This window comes from Oculina patagonica, chromosome 4 (genome assembly GCF_052425735.1).
Source record: "Oculina patagonica isolate OP01 chromosome 4, crgOcupat, whole genome shotgun sequence".
NCBI classification, from domain to species: Eukaryota; Metazoa; Cnidaria; class Anthozoa; order Scleractinia; family Oculinidae; genus Oculina; species Oculina patagonica.
Window position 1 is genome coordinate 26,061,682 of NC_135761.1, and position 12,914 is coordinate 26,074,595.

Consider the following 12,914-nt stretch of genomic DNA (forward strand, 5'->3'; position numbering starts at 1 on the left):
TTTATTATATATATTGTAGAAGCACTTTGTCCAATAGACTAAAAGCAATTATTTAAAAAACAAAGCACTAAGTACATGTAGATGTAGATTAAAGTCCCGGTATTTGTAATGTTGTAGTTCAAAACGAATTTCAGGTAAAAAAGGTTTCAAACTGGAATGATCTTTGTTTTCCTTTATTCCAGATTCATCACCATAATCCTTAAACAAGGAAAAATACACAACAAACCAACCCTCCAAGTTAAGACCATTTTAGTCGCCATGGCGACTAAAATTTTGGAGCTGGCGACTAAATTGGAACCAAAGTCACCAGCCTGGCGACTAAAATTGAGAAGAAGGATTAAAAGTGTAAGCTTAATTTAGCGACTAAAATGTTTCACTGGCGAACAAACCTGAGTAGTCAGTGGCCAAATGGCCACTAAGGAAAAAAAAAAACTTGGAGGGTTGCAGACTAGTTTCAAATCACTTTGACCTGAAGTTCATTTTAAATTTGAACATTATGTATCATTCAATAGTAAGAAAGCAGGCAATACCGTTCAGATTCTGGCTAGGACCAATAAATGCATTTCACGGTAAAAAAAGGGTTACACTGAAATACATGACTTTTTTGTACAGTACCGCTCAAATGTAAGTTGACAGTCTCGACTCGATCCTCGAGACTCGATCCTCGAGACTCGAGTCTCGAGGATCGAGTCTCGAGGATCGAGAAACAAGGCGGTCTCGCATATTCATAACTCGAAAGGCTTTCGAGGAAACGATTTATTTCTCGAGGAAAGAATAAAAGCCGCTCGCACCTCATGTAGAAGTGTATCGCGTCCACATTCAGCGCATGAAATATACCTAATTGAAGAAACGTTGACCCTGTGAAAAGCATAAACCATGAACGATATGACCAACTGGCGTCTGGGTGCAAAGCCTTGGAAAGCCTAGTAACGTTTCTTTTATTGATAATCAAGGTATTTTCTTTCTTTGAGTACCTTAAAGGATGATTTTTGCAACCAGTTTTATTATAATGTTCATTCTGTCACAGACGACGATTATTTTTTCCGATTTCCCAGTAAACATTTGGGTCCCATCGTTCATGGTTTATGCTTTTCATGGGTCAACGATTTTTCAATCAGGTATATACACCTTCCCCGACACGTAACATTCGACAGTACGATATATTCGCGCCGATCGTAATTCTGTTTACTTACCTAAAAGTACTGACACAAACTCGTCCTTGAAAGCCGTGATCGACGACTTAAATTTAGAAAAGGACGTGAAAAGAACGTGTAGTTCAAACTTGTGCTCTCCCTTGTCAACCCGCCGTAAGTCCAGGCATAGTCAATCGATAAACCGATAATCGATAACTATCAGTAGCAATCGATATCAATCGAAGATTGATATCGATTTCCGATACCACTCGATAGGAATCGATAAAGAAAAAAAGTTGTGAGTTCGATTGATATCGATTTCCGATGGAAATCGATAAGGATTGTTTTATCGATTGTTATCGATTGTCATCGATTTTTATCGGAAACTATTTTTGACAATCTCTACAAGATAAACATTGACAGGATGTTGTTTTTATAGTTTTATTGGGTCATTTAATCGTGGATATGCGACTGCAAATACCAACAAGCTGATACTAAAATAACAAGAACAGTAACAGTAACATAACATCTTTATCAGCGCGTTTCAAAGAAGAACAAGGTGCTGCGGCCGAAGTAGCGGTGTGCAACCCTCTAGTCTCGCTATAGCAACGCCATAAATATGAAGCAAAATAAACAAAAGAATCAGTGTTTTTATGATTTCAGTTAATTGCATTAAGAAAGAAGCGTACCGGTAATCATAATAAATCGCAGAGTAAGCAAGAAATAAAAAGTAATCCAGTAGTAGGATCATGTTGGATTTTCATCTACGCGAGAACGCTATGAAGGAGATCCAAGATGCAATTGAGAGCGCTGGGATGGCTGGACAAGTTAAAATATTTTAGAAACACAAACCAAGAGGATCACCTGATGGTAAACATAATTTTCTGCACAGACTCCGGCAGGACTAGATACTCCAAATAATCTGAATAATAAAATGTTTATCACTTAAACGCTAATCTCGTATCGTTTACTTTTACTAGGTAGTAACAGCATGTAACATATTTGAGAGGAATATTTCTTAAGGGACTTTTTGGGTTTAGTGATTTTATCGATTGCTGTCGATTGCTATCGATTGTTATCGATTTTATCAATCGATAACAATCGATAAAGAAATTTTTTTGTGAGTTCGATTGTTATCGATTACCGATATCAATCGATATCAATCAGTGATTGATATCGAGTAATATCGATTGTATCGATTGATTTCCGATATCGATTTCTATCGATTGACTACGCCTGGCGTAAGTGCATGTTTTCAACCACGAAGATATTTCAGTTATTGGTTTACAAGTTCATCCTGAGTTTTCGCAAATAAAACTACAAATTTAATTTCTTTCACAAAATGTTCTGTAATTCAGCATCTGAAGCATTCGATGCGAAACGATGTAAATGCCACGAATCTTGTAAGCTGAGCCGTAGAATAGCACCGACAAAATCGCGCAAACAAGTTTCAGACGCCTGAATTCCAGACGTCTCTTTCTGGTCGCTACTGAATTTCAGACAAGAGTTTTCGTAAATAAAACCGGTTTTTAAATTTGAGTTGTAAAAATTCTGTAGACGGCAAACGAAACATTCCACGTGAAAAACATCGAAGCCGTGAAACCTTCCGTGTAAATAAATGGCAAGACAGACTTGTGTCGCGCCATCGCGTCTAGCTTGAAATGAGCGTGTTTTATTTTTTGTGAATTTGGCATAAAATTCTTAAAACCTAAATTCTTCTTGAATGAAACTTGTCTTCATTTATGACACAGATATCGGCGTTAATTATTATTACAGCTTTAGAGAAGTTATACAAATTTTGATTTTTGAAGCGGCGCAGTTATAAAAGTTGGCAAAATTTGCATATGTCAAAAGTAATTTGAACCCTTTCGAATAAACTCCAGCGTAAATAAATGTAACACAATGCCCGCACGCAAGTATCCGATTTAGATTCTTTCATACACACGTAACTGCGTTTTTCAAAAGAAAACTAAATGAAAGAGTGAACTTTAAGGTTTAATATTTGTATCCTAAATCATAGCACAAACAATCGTATGCGTGACATTGCACACTTGCTTCATGTTTGTCCTAAGATCGCCTGAACGCAGGTTGTATTTGTCCATGTTGATTTGGCGGGACCGCACTTCAACTCCAACTCGGTTACTTCTGGTTCGATTTGCCCTCAATTCATTCACTATCGACGGTTTCGAGCTCCTATTTCGAACTTTTTGGGACGGTTCGAAATATTAAACGACCAAGCGTGCGTTGTTACAGCAGAGATGAGTAGCCGGCACGCTGGCTTCGACCATAGTATAGTACAACACTCGAGAGTGCGGCCCGCTTGAGCAATTTTATTCTCGAGGAATCATTCAAGCGACAAGCTCATTATTTTTCTCGACTCGAGACTCGATCCTCGAGCCTCGAGACTCGAAACTCGAAATTTTCGAGTTTCGAGGATCGAGTCTCGAGGCTCGAGGATCGAGTCTCGAGTCTCGAGGATCGAGGCTGGAGGGACTGTCAACTTACATTTGAGCGGTACTGTAGGCAGAGTACAGTATGCATTTCACAAGGACATTCGTTTTCTAATAACTTTGAAATAATAATTTGAAATTTGTTTACCAATCATTATAGCTCGCCCTTTGGGATCAACAGACAAGTACTGGCCAGGAACAATACGTCGACAACCACTTTTACCAAAGGTTTCTTGATGAATCTGTATAGAGAAGAAATAATGTAAACAAACTTAAGAGTCACAGCTTTAACCTTCAACGTAACTTCTATATTATAGACAGTCAAAATTATAAAAAAAGACTTCCATTGAGGTTTCAATGTGGCTACATGGTCTTCATTCTACACACATTTTCTGGGTGAAAAGACTGAAGAGCTCAGATGAGAAAGTCATATTTGGCACCTTTTAAGGTTGCATTATACACGAGGGTCTGATTCTCTAGTCCTGATCATGTCAATTTCACCATGAAATCTATTGGAATCAGTAGTGGTTTTTACTGGGTTGCTGTACATGTATGTAAATACCAGTAGATTAAGCATGGAAGGGACTTTTAACCTTTGCAAATGGCAGGATATGTTAATACTTATTTTTTGTCATGCTGCTCAGTATAGACAAAGATGGATGCAAGTCCACTGCAGGGACAGGTATTTACTTTTTTATTTAATTAAATTTTTATATTTGTGACACACAAAAAGAAATACATACAAAAGCAGGATACAATAAAATAGTACAGAGTGCAATGTACATAGTATTATGTTGTATCTTAAATTTGTTTTTGGTTTGAAATTTCCCAAACCAGTTTGATTTTTAAATTCTCTCTGTCTGAAAAAGATAATAAATATTAGATAATAAAAGGAGAATTGAAATAAACCTAATGTGAAAAAGTTCAAAGTTAACCAAAAATAAAATGAAAAACAACATAATGTTTAATTTATTATTAATATTACCTTCTCAAAAGTGTTCTTAGAAGGAATGTATTCGAGGATGACAATTCTTCCAGAATCACTTCCAACCACTACATAATCTGCAATCATAATAGCAGCATGTCACTTTACTATTTTAAAAAGTCAAACCTCGCAGGAACCAAACACTACTGGGACCAGGAAAACTATCCATTTTAAATGGGAGAGGTGTCTGCTTATATGTAAGTTGAAAAATAGATTGTTTGACCAAGTGACTACCTGTGGGAGCTGTCCACCTACATGTACAGTGTACATGTATCTTTAAAAAAAGGCAGTTAAAAAACAGTACTACATCATTGTAGGTTTAGTTTTGAGCATCTCACAGAGTCAACAAAGTGCTTTTTTTAAATAATGTTTGATAGTGAATGTTACAGTATTTACTCAAGGGTGGTGTTTATTTCAAAGTCATATTTCGTAAATCACTGAAAACAATATTACAGTAAAGCATCTTTATTACGTCTTTATTATTTATCACACATTTCATGCCTTTCCACATTGCTGATCCTAGCAGTATGCAACATGCATGTCACATATGAACCGAGTCTCTTGTGCTTGGTTGGTTAGAGCACCCAACCGGTATTCGGGAGGCCATTGGTTCGATTCCTGTTGAGGACTCAGATTTTTTCTTTGTCCCACACTCATGACATAATTTTTTATACTTTCACCTTTATCATTTTTAAATATTACGTAAAACAGAAACATGTGTAAAGTTCCAATGCCTCGCTTTTTTGCTGAGATAGAATTGTAATTGTCCAAGCTAGGATGATGTAGATTACCGAGTTGTACCGTACAAAAAACCAAACTTGCTTGTTTTTTTTTCTTATAATCCTTGGATAAATGCTGCATTCTTCTGATTGAGTGTGCTGTTTAGTTGAGGGCAGCGTTTATTGGTTGTTTTGCTTCCATCTGCAGCATTTAATTGAGGGCAGCTGATCGCGGGAGGCACGCCGACGGAAATACTCGCGAAACACGAGAATGACGACACATCAGGCAGAAACAGGAGCGCGACAAAGACTGCTGGAAATTCCTCCCGACACACAGAGCGCCCTCCCAGGGCGCACGGCCCCAGGAGGAACCGTCGAGAGAGCGCGACGCACGAGAGACGGGGGGGGGGGCGCGAGGAGGATCGACAAAGCATGACACAGATCGCTCCAGCAGTTTTATTTATTTGATGTTGGCATTTAATCAAGTAAATACAGTATTTTTTTAAGTTACATATAGGAGCATTTTAGCAAGCCACATGTACTGTGCATATATATCAATAGCATCTTACCTTTTGTCCCTCCAGTGAGTTTAAATGCAATAAGATCTCGTATAACACCAAACATTTCCATGGCTAACAATGGAAACACTTTACCAGTGTTTGGGTCAGGACGAAGAAGTTCAATGATCTTTCCTCTGCTGATGACAATCTCTTGTTGTTTGGAGCCAGAGAAGTTGCCATGTATTGCATGATTGATGCTTGATGCTTTCTGGAGAGTTAGTGCGTACAGATGCATGGTGGCCTAGAAGAAAATGGGTATACTATAATGTTCTATACTGGTAACAGTCATAAGAAGAAGAGGATAGGATGTAAATACATACAGTGTACTTACCAATATGGTTACATGTACATGTATATATCATAATTATATATACCTAAGTATCAAATAAACTGGAAAATTTGACTAATTATGATTATCATGTAAGGCCTGGTTCACACTAGCGAGATTATGACATAACGATATGGACATAACGACATAAAGAAAAGTTCTGTTCTTTTCTTATGTCGTTATGTTTATTATATACTGGTCACCAATTGATACCAGTCAATCTCTATCTTTGATTGACTGACCAGTCTACCAGGATAAATAAAGTTATTATAATTATCATTATGTTCCAGCTATATCGTTATGTTATGACATGTTGTTTACACTGGTGACATAAAACATCAACGTGAGGTGTTTTTTGCATTTGTGTGACCTTGCCGTTGTGTCATTATGTCGCTAGTGTGAGCCAGGCCTAACTAAGTTGCTGTGAGTCATAATTATAAATCATATATTTAACAATTATTCCATGAGCCCGGTGGATATAAGATGGTAGATAGCCAACTAGCGTGTAGCGCCAAGTTGGCTATAACAATCTCATATCCAACAAGCGCAAGTGGAATAATCTGTTTGCCAATTAAAACTCAGGAATTTCAATATACCATTGCTAGTTTTTAATAAGGTGTAATATATGATCATCAAAATTTGATCATATATTATACTGTATGATCATAATTTCATCTTATAACTCACCATATTATCATGATCAATAATTTAATGGAAACAAAGGGGAGTTGTGAAAGCAGAAAGCTCAATACATGCATCTGACAAAGAACAATCTGACAGATCAATTATTTTCTCTGCCAAGTTTCTTCTTGGTGTTTTTCCTTCGTATTTATCACGTATGTCCTTGTTATAATGACGCTTATAAAGCTTTAAAAGGTTTTTAAGAATTCATTCTATCTACTATCAACTTTAAGTTACGTGTATTCTTAAAAAACAAATGAAAGTACACGTTAGGTGAGCTGTAGCTTATAAAATCGTTCCAATTCCATCGCCAACAAGTACAGGAGAAAATACTATGCCGATATACTTACTTTTTTGCGTTCACAGTTTGAAATGAATACACCTACAGCTTTTAGAAGATATTCCCACCAAGGCTATCCCAAAACATGAACTTTAACGACTTCAGATCCTGGAAAATTTTTCACAAGGAATAAACAACCACAAAGTTTAGAAGAAAGCCGCCATTAACGTTTGACGCACGTGCAGTCATGCGCAGACAGGTCCTCTATAAAACTGGAACCCAGTGCCGCTCGAGCGAGTCGTAACATTACTGGGAGCATGGCGGGTCTTGTGAGGAGAGCTTCTGCAATTTTGCCTCAACTTTGCAATTTATCCTCGAAGAGAGCAGTGCTGTGCAGTTCCAACTTTCAAAGTAAACGGCTTCTGCACGTTGCAAGGCAGCTTTTAGCAGGTAAAGTCATACAAATCGTATCCCTACGCCATGATCGATATTGCGCAAAAATATTACCCGGGACGTACGGTCAACGTGGAAAGTTTCGATCGAGGCAATTAAGGGCCGGGGTTTTGTAGTCAATTGCAATCTTAATTCCTCAATGTAAGACGTTTAACCTCTAGAAGTTCGACTGTCTTTTTATAAACATAAGCAGGCATACATTATTACATAAACTCATCTTAGGTGTAACTAACTTGATTTGCTCCGCAGTCCCGCCGGCCTGATCGAATGTTTCCACGCAGACGTGTTTTTCTATTCTAGACATTCTAGCTCTCCCAAATCGGTTCATTCAGATATTTCGATCGAAATGTCTGAATTTTCGCGTGGTTTTAAATTTATTGGTACGTTTATACTGTACAAGCAGAGTCAAACACCGATCTGATGGCCATCAAAAAGCTCAGCACATTCTTTTGATAACTTTTAATCCTGTCTTATACCATTGCATTTCACATTTATAGCAAGATAGTATGGCATTCTTTTAAAAAAGAACAGCCAAATGAATGAGCTGCTCGTCTTATGGGCGAGCAGTGGGTATGGCTTTGCAGGTTTGCAAAGCGTTGAGCAACCTGAGGCAAAGATCCTGACTTTCCATCTAAAATTCTTCAAACTGTAGGAATAAAAAACACTGAAACTTGGCATGAACCTTTGAAATTAATCGTACTCTAGCAATAGCATGAAAAGAATACAAAACATATCGACAGTTGCAATTATATCAATTGTTAGATTTTCTCAATTTTTCCGCATAAAATCCTCCAACTTTATTGATTGCTAAGATTTGATGTTACAAATCTCTGATCTTTCAATCTTTTACAAGTGTTAAGTGACATAACCCTCAAAAGGGGTGGATATTCTGTCATGATAGCTGTCACATATATGCAGCAGTCGAGGCGGACAGAATAATAGAGCAGTTCAGGAGCAAAATTAAGAAAGCACTATTTTGTAAAATCTATGGTAAGGATTATCTTGTAACTTGCTGTGAGTGAACTTTAACTGTTTGCCAACTTGTTTGAGATCAATGCAAAAAAATCACCACGGAAAATTAAAAATAATCACGTTTTATTAAATAAGAAGACTTCAGAAAATTACTCATAACTTGAGCTAATCTTGCTTGATCGTCACAATTTTTGACATCATTTTATGGTTCTTTTGTTAGGCTTAAAAAATTTTAAGAAATCGCTGAATGTTTTCGTTTTCAAAAATGTGTTTAAAAAAGGGACCTGTCAGAACAATAAAAAACCTGCAGGCCACCTTAGACAGAAAATTTGAAACAAACATCAGAACATATTTACAATAGGTAACTGCAATCCATGCTACAAAATAATCTTGGGACACTTGTCATTTTTTACACTTAAAACAGGGAAAAATATCAGCAATTACCCCCCTATTACAATGCTGTGTACCTTGAAAATACAACGCCTTCTGTTGCAGTCTATGTTGCAACATTGGTTTGGGGGAAAAGGGGATTCAATTATCCATTTCTGAGAATTTGTAACAGAATGTCACATAATATTTAGTTGTTAAAATGAGCATCCCAAGGAATTATGGCGTGGATTGTAAATTCACCAGTCACATAGAATACTTTTTTGCTATTGAATTTTAGAGAGAAAATACACAGAAAAGCATGAATGGATAAGTGTAGAAAATGGAATTGGAACAGTAGGAGTAACTGATTATGCCCAGGTAAGTCTAGCCAGTTTGTCTTGTTTGCCCTGTGTGCTTACAATCACCAATGGCCTGATGGAAAGCTTTAGCTACTACTCTACTTCACTCAGAGAAGTCAGCTACTTTTTCCCTAAATTGGATTACAAAACTGTACCTAATTAAAAAAAAATTCAAAGATTCTTAAAATGGTCACTTGCTCTACCAACCAGATGCCTGTTTCAATTTTTATTTAAATCCCTGTCTGCCACTAAGAAACATTTTAAACAGTGTGAAGTAGATTAAACGGTGCATGTACATGTACTTTTGTTTCTTTTTTACTTCTAGCGACAATTAGGAGATATTGTATATGTTCAACTTCCTGATACTGGGGATAATGTTTCAGAAGGAGGTAAGAAACATTGGAAACTGTCTCTGACTTGACAAAAAACATTAATAAAATATAAAATTAAATTTGTTATTTTAATTTTCGTATTTTTTACATCCCTTCACTTTATTCTGTATAAAATTTTAGTCTGAAACAATGTACGTTGAGTATCAGTTCCTTTTTGCCTTTGAGACTGCCCTCGGAACAGGTGACAAAATTTCCAGTTTTATATGCAGCTTACAAAACAGAGATTAAGTCCTCATTGTATAATAATTACTGAAACATTAATTTGATAATAAAGGTTGTTTATGCTGTAGTTTCATAGTACATGTACCCATAACAAGTGGTTCAAAACTTGTGTAACTGTTTCTGTTAACTGGTATAAAACTCATTGCACTGTGTATGTAAATTTGTTCTTAGACAATTTTGGGGCATTGGAAAGCGTCAAAGCTGCAGCAGATATCTACGCACCAGTTTCAGGGATGGTTCATGAAATTAACAGCACCTTAGAAAGCGAACCAGAGTTAGTGAATAAAGATCCTTATGGTGAAGGTAGGTACACGCGTGTTACAAATATGTAGGTAAGGTTAAAACACATTCCAGATGTCAGATCCATGATGTAGCTCTTCTCTGCTATGCACTTGGCACTATAAACAAATTAAAGAATATGTATACAAAGGAAAGAAAAACACTGTGTAAAAAGAAACTTAAAAAATGTATTTGGAAAGAAGTGATTAATTACTGATTTGTCATTTATACTAGTAAAAGAATAAGTACATGTACTACAGCGTCAGTTTATTAAGAATAGCTAGTAGAGCCACACAATATAATAACAATTTCTTTTGTGTGTTTTATTCATTACATGTACGTGTACATGTAATGGAGCACCATAAGGCAACAATAATCGTTCACTATCAGTCTGATGGCATAAGGAAAACAAATCTCTTTAGCATCTGCCAGTAATTTTGCTGCAAATAATGTTTCGCTCATTTGTAGTTGTGTCTACTTTCCAGAAAAATAGCAGCTTTCTTTCCAGTCAGTTGTTGGAGGAATGATTTTAAATTTGTACTAGGCCAATAACAGGCTCAGCGATGGAATGATATAACATTATTGTTGAACTCAGTTATCATAAAATATTGTGGTACATTAAATCAGTGCATGTCTTGAAGATTGATTATTTGCTTCAGGAAGTAATTTATCTGCTCACCACCGACAAGTTATGATACATGTATTTTGCTTAACCTCATCCAATAATTGTTATTGATTTGCATTTTCATCTCCACTTATTCTTGACAAGGGTAACCTAACAGGTAAAGGATGGAGATAGTAATGTGAGGTCAAAATATCATCATGCTGAATGTAATAATTTCATTTTGTCCTCTGTTTACAGGTTGGCTAATCAAGATCAAGCTGGAAGATGATCTGCCAGGCGATCTCTTGTCTGAAGAGCAATACCATGAACTACCTGAAGTCAAGGATGAAGAACATTGAATCTAAATAAAACAATAACCAATAACTAAATTGGTTTGAACAATTTTTATCATATTATTCTTCTACTGTGAATAACAAAATGAACAAAATGTGTACACAAATTATCTGGTGTCAGTCTATTTACTCACAACATTAGTATAATGGTTTGTAATCAGCCAGTGTACATGTAACACAATCAATTACTTTAATTTATTAACATAATAAATTATTGTTGACTTTGTATAAGCAAGGATGATCAATTTGTTACTGGAAAATAATAACAAGGATTTTATGGTTTCTGTACCTTTTTTATGACCTTTGTATTTGACATTTTCTTGCCACCCTTTATCTATGTACTGTTTCTTTGCTCTAGTTGTGATCTTTTGTGGAATCCTGATTTTTTGAACCCTTGTTTTCTGGAACCTCCAGATAATTCAAACAAATAGCATTTCCCCTTCTGTTAGAAGAACACTGTAGTTTTGGCTCTGATTTCTTGAACCACTTTTCGTTTCCTTTAGAGTTGGTAAAATCTTGAAACCACTGTAATGTATTGAGAGATATTGACATCTCAAGAAATTGTAGTTGCTTTATGACTCAAGTTATGTAACCAGGACCTCTCAATGTTCCAGATATGTTTGAATTGTAGTAAATACCAAATCACATTTCAGTTTTCTGATAATTTGTTGGGTCAGGTAGCTGACCTTATCAGAGACCCCCTCTTATCTCTAGGTGAGCAAAAGGTTAACATTGCAAACCAAACTAAACATTCTGACTTCCATAAGACAGCTGGACCGGCTGTCCTCCTTCAGAGGGTCTATTATATATACTCTGGCGGTTTAAGCCAATTTTGAGTGTCAGTTTTCAGGTACATTCATATTTAACTAGCAGTTTTTTGAAGCCAAGAAATTTTATCGGCAATGTCTCGGTCTTTTGTAGAAAACGAAAGCAATTTGCAGTCTACAAGATCAAAGTATAGTGGTTTGCAGACTGTATGTCCCCCTTTAACACACCATTCTTTCAGTCAGTCAAAAGGGCAAAGCAAGTAAATCTCACTAGGATGCGACAATCCGGTCAGTTAACAGGTTAAAGAAGAAAAGAAAAAGGGTTTTTTTCCTCCAGTTTTTCAGTTTGTTTCTCATTTGCTTGTTTTTGCTCACTTGAATGACTAAAACGGGACTGCTAGTAGTCATGTTGCAAATACAGTACAAGTACAGTTCTTCAATAATTAAAATGAGATTCTCTGTTCTCCTCTTGCTTCAAGTTGAAGCTTTATTGTGTTTGTTTGACAATGGTGGCAGGTACAGTAGTAATACACAGTCACTAGGCACAAAATTAATGTACTTATTTTAACTGATGGGTGATAGACTTGCAGAGACTTTGTTCTTGTGCGGTTAAGAGTAGTTAAATTTTGTGGGTAATCTATTAAATATAGTAATAAACAATTACAAAAACTATTGTAAATTTCTTACATATTATACGGTTCGATTTAGTCGGTGGAATCTGTTTCAAAAGAAGTTCTTTATTGTTGTTCTTTTGCACTCAGTTGAAATCAGTAATAACAACATTTGATTAGGTTAAGCTTCCCTGGGTGACAGAGGGTTTTTTTCTTCTTCAAAGCTGTCGTCTGTGAGAGGGTTTTCCACACAAAAAAGGAAAGATAACCTAGCACCCAGGGAAAGGTTGAGAATGATAGCCAGAATAATCAAGGGTTAGATTTGTGCTATTTCCCGTGAATTTATGTGTGGTGCGGGCGATGATTTGCTCAAAGTTTCCATTCAGGGGATTCAGAA

General features: G+C 36.3%; 4 protein-coding genes across 4 annotated transcripts in view; 3 read left to right on the forward strand and 1 right to left on the reverse strand.

Annotated features, from left to right (window-relative positions):
• Positions 1–7,387, reverse strand: part of LOC144649946 (splicing factor 3B subunit 3-like) — a 32,382-nt gene extending 24,995 nt beyond the window's left edge. Inside the window, exons 1-4 of the mRNA XM_078509535.1 lie at positions 7,207–7,387; positions 5,857–6,088; positions 4,569–4,645; positions 3,732–3,825 (exon numbers count right to left, since the gene is read on the reverse strand). Coding sequence (XP_078365661.1) covers positions 3,732–3,825; positions 4,569–4,645; positions 5,857–6,082 — 397 coding nt within the window. The 5' untranslated portion in view covers positions 6,083–6,088; positions 7,207–7,387. The remainder of the gene's footprint in view (positions 1–3,731; positions 3,826–4,568; positions 4,646–5,856; positions 6,089–7,206) is intronic.
• The window catches only part of LOC144649957 (uncharacterized), a 155,086-nt gene that overhangs the window by 87,504 nt on the left and 54,668 nt on the right, over positions 1–12,914 (forward strand). The gene's annotated exons all lie outside the window — the stretch shown is intronic.
• The window catches only part of LOC144649989 (uncharacterized), an 87,139-nt gene that overhangs the window by 47,949 nt on the left and 26,276 nt on the right, over positions 1–12,914 (forward strand). The gene's annotated exons all lie outside the window — the stretch shown is intronic.
• Positions 7,420–11,370, forward strand: LOC144649992 (glycine cleavage system H protein-like). The gene is made up of 5 exons (XM_078509620.1): positions 7,420–7,586; positions 9,229–9,308; positions 9,615–9,678; positions 10,075–10,206; positions 11,045–11,370. Exons 1-5 carry the CDS (start codon positions 7,454–7,456, stop codon positions 11,143–11,145), a joined length of 510 nt encoding a protein of 169 aa, XP_078365746.1. The 5' UTR covers positions 7,420–7,453; the 3' UTR covers positions 11,146–11,370.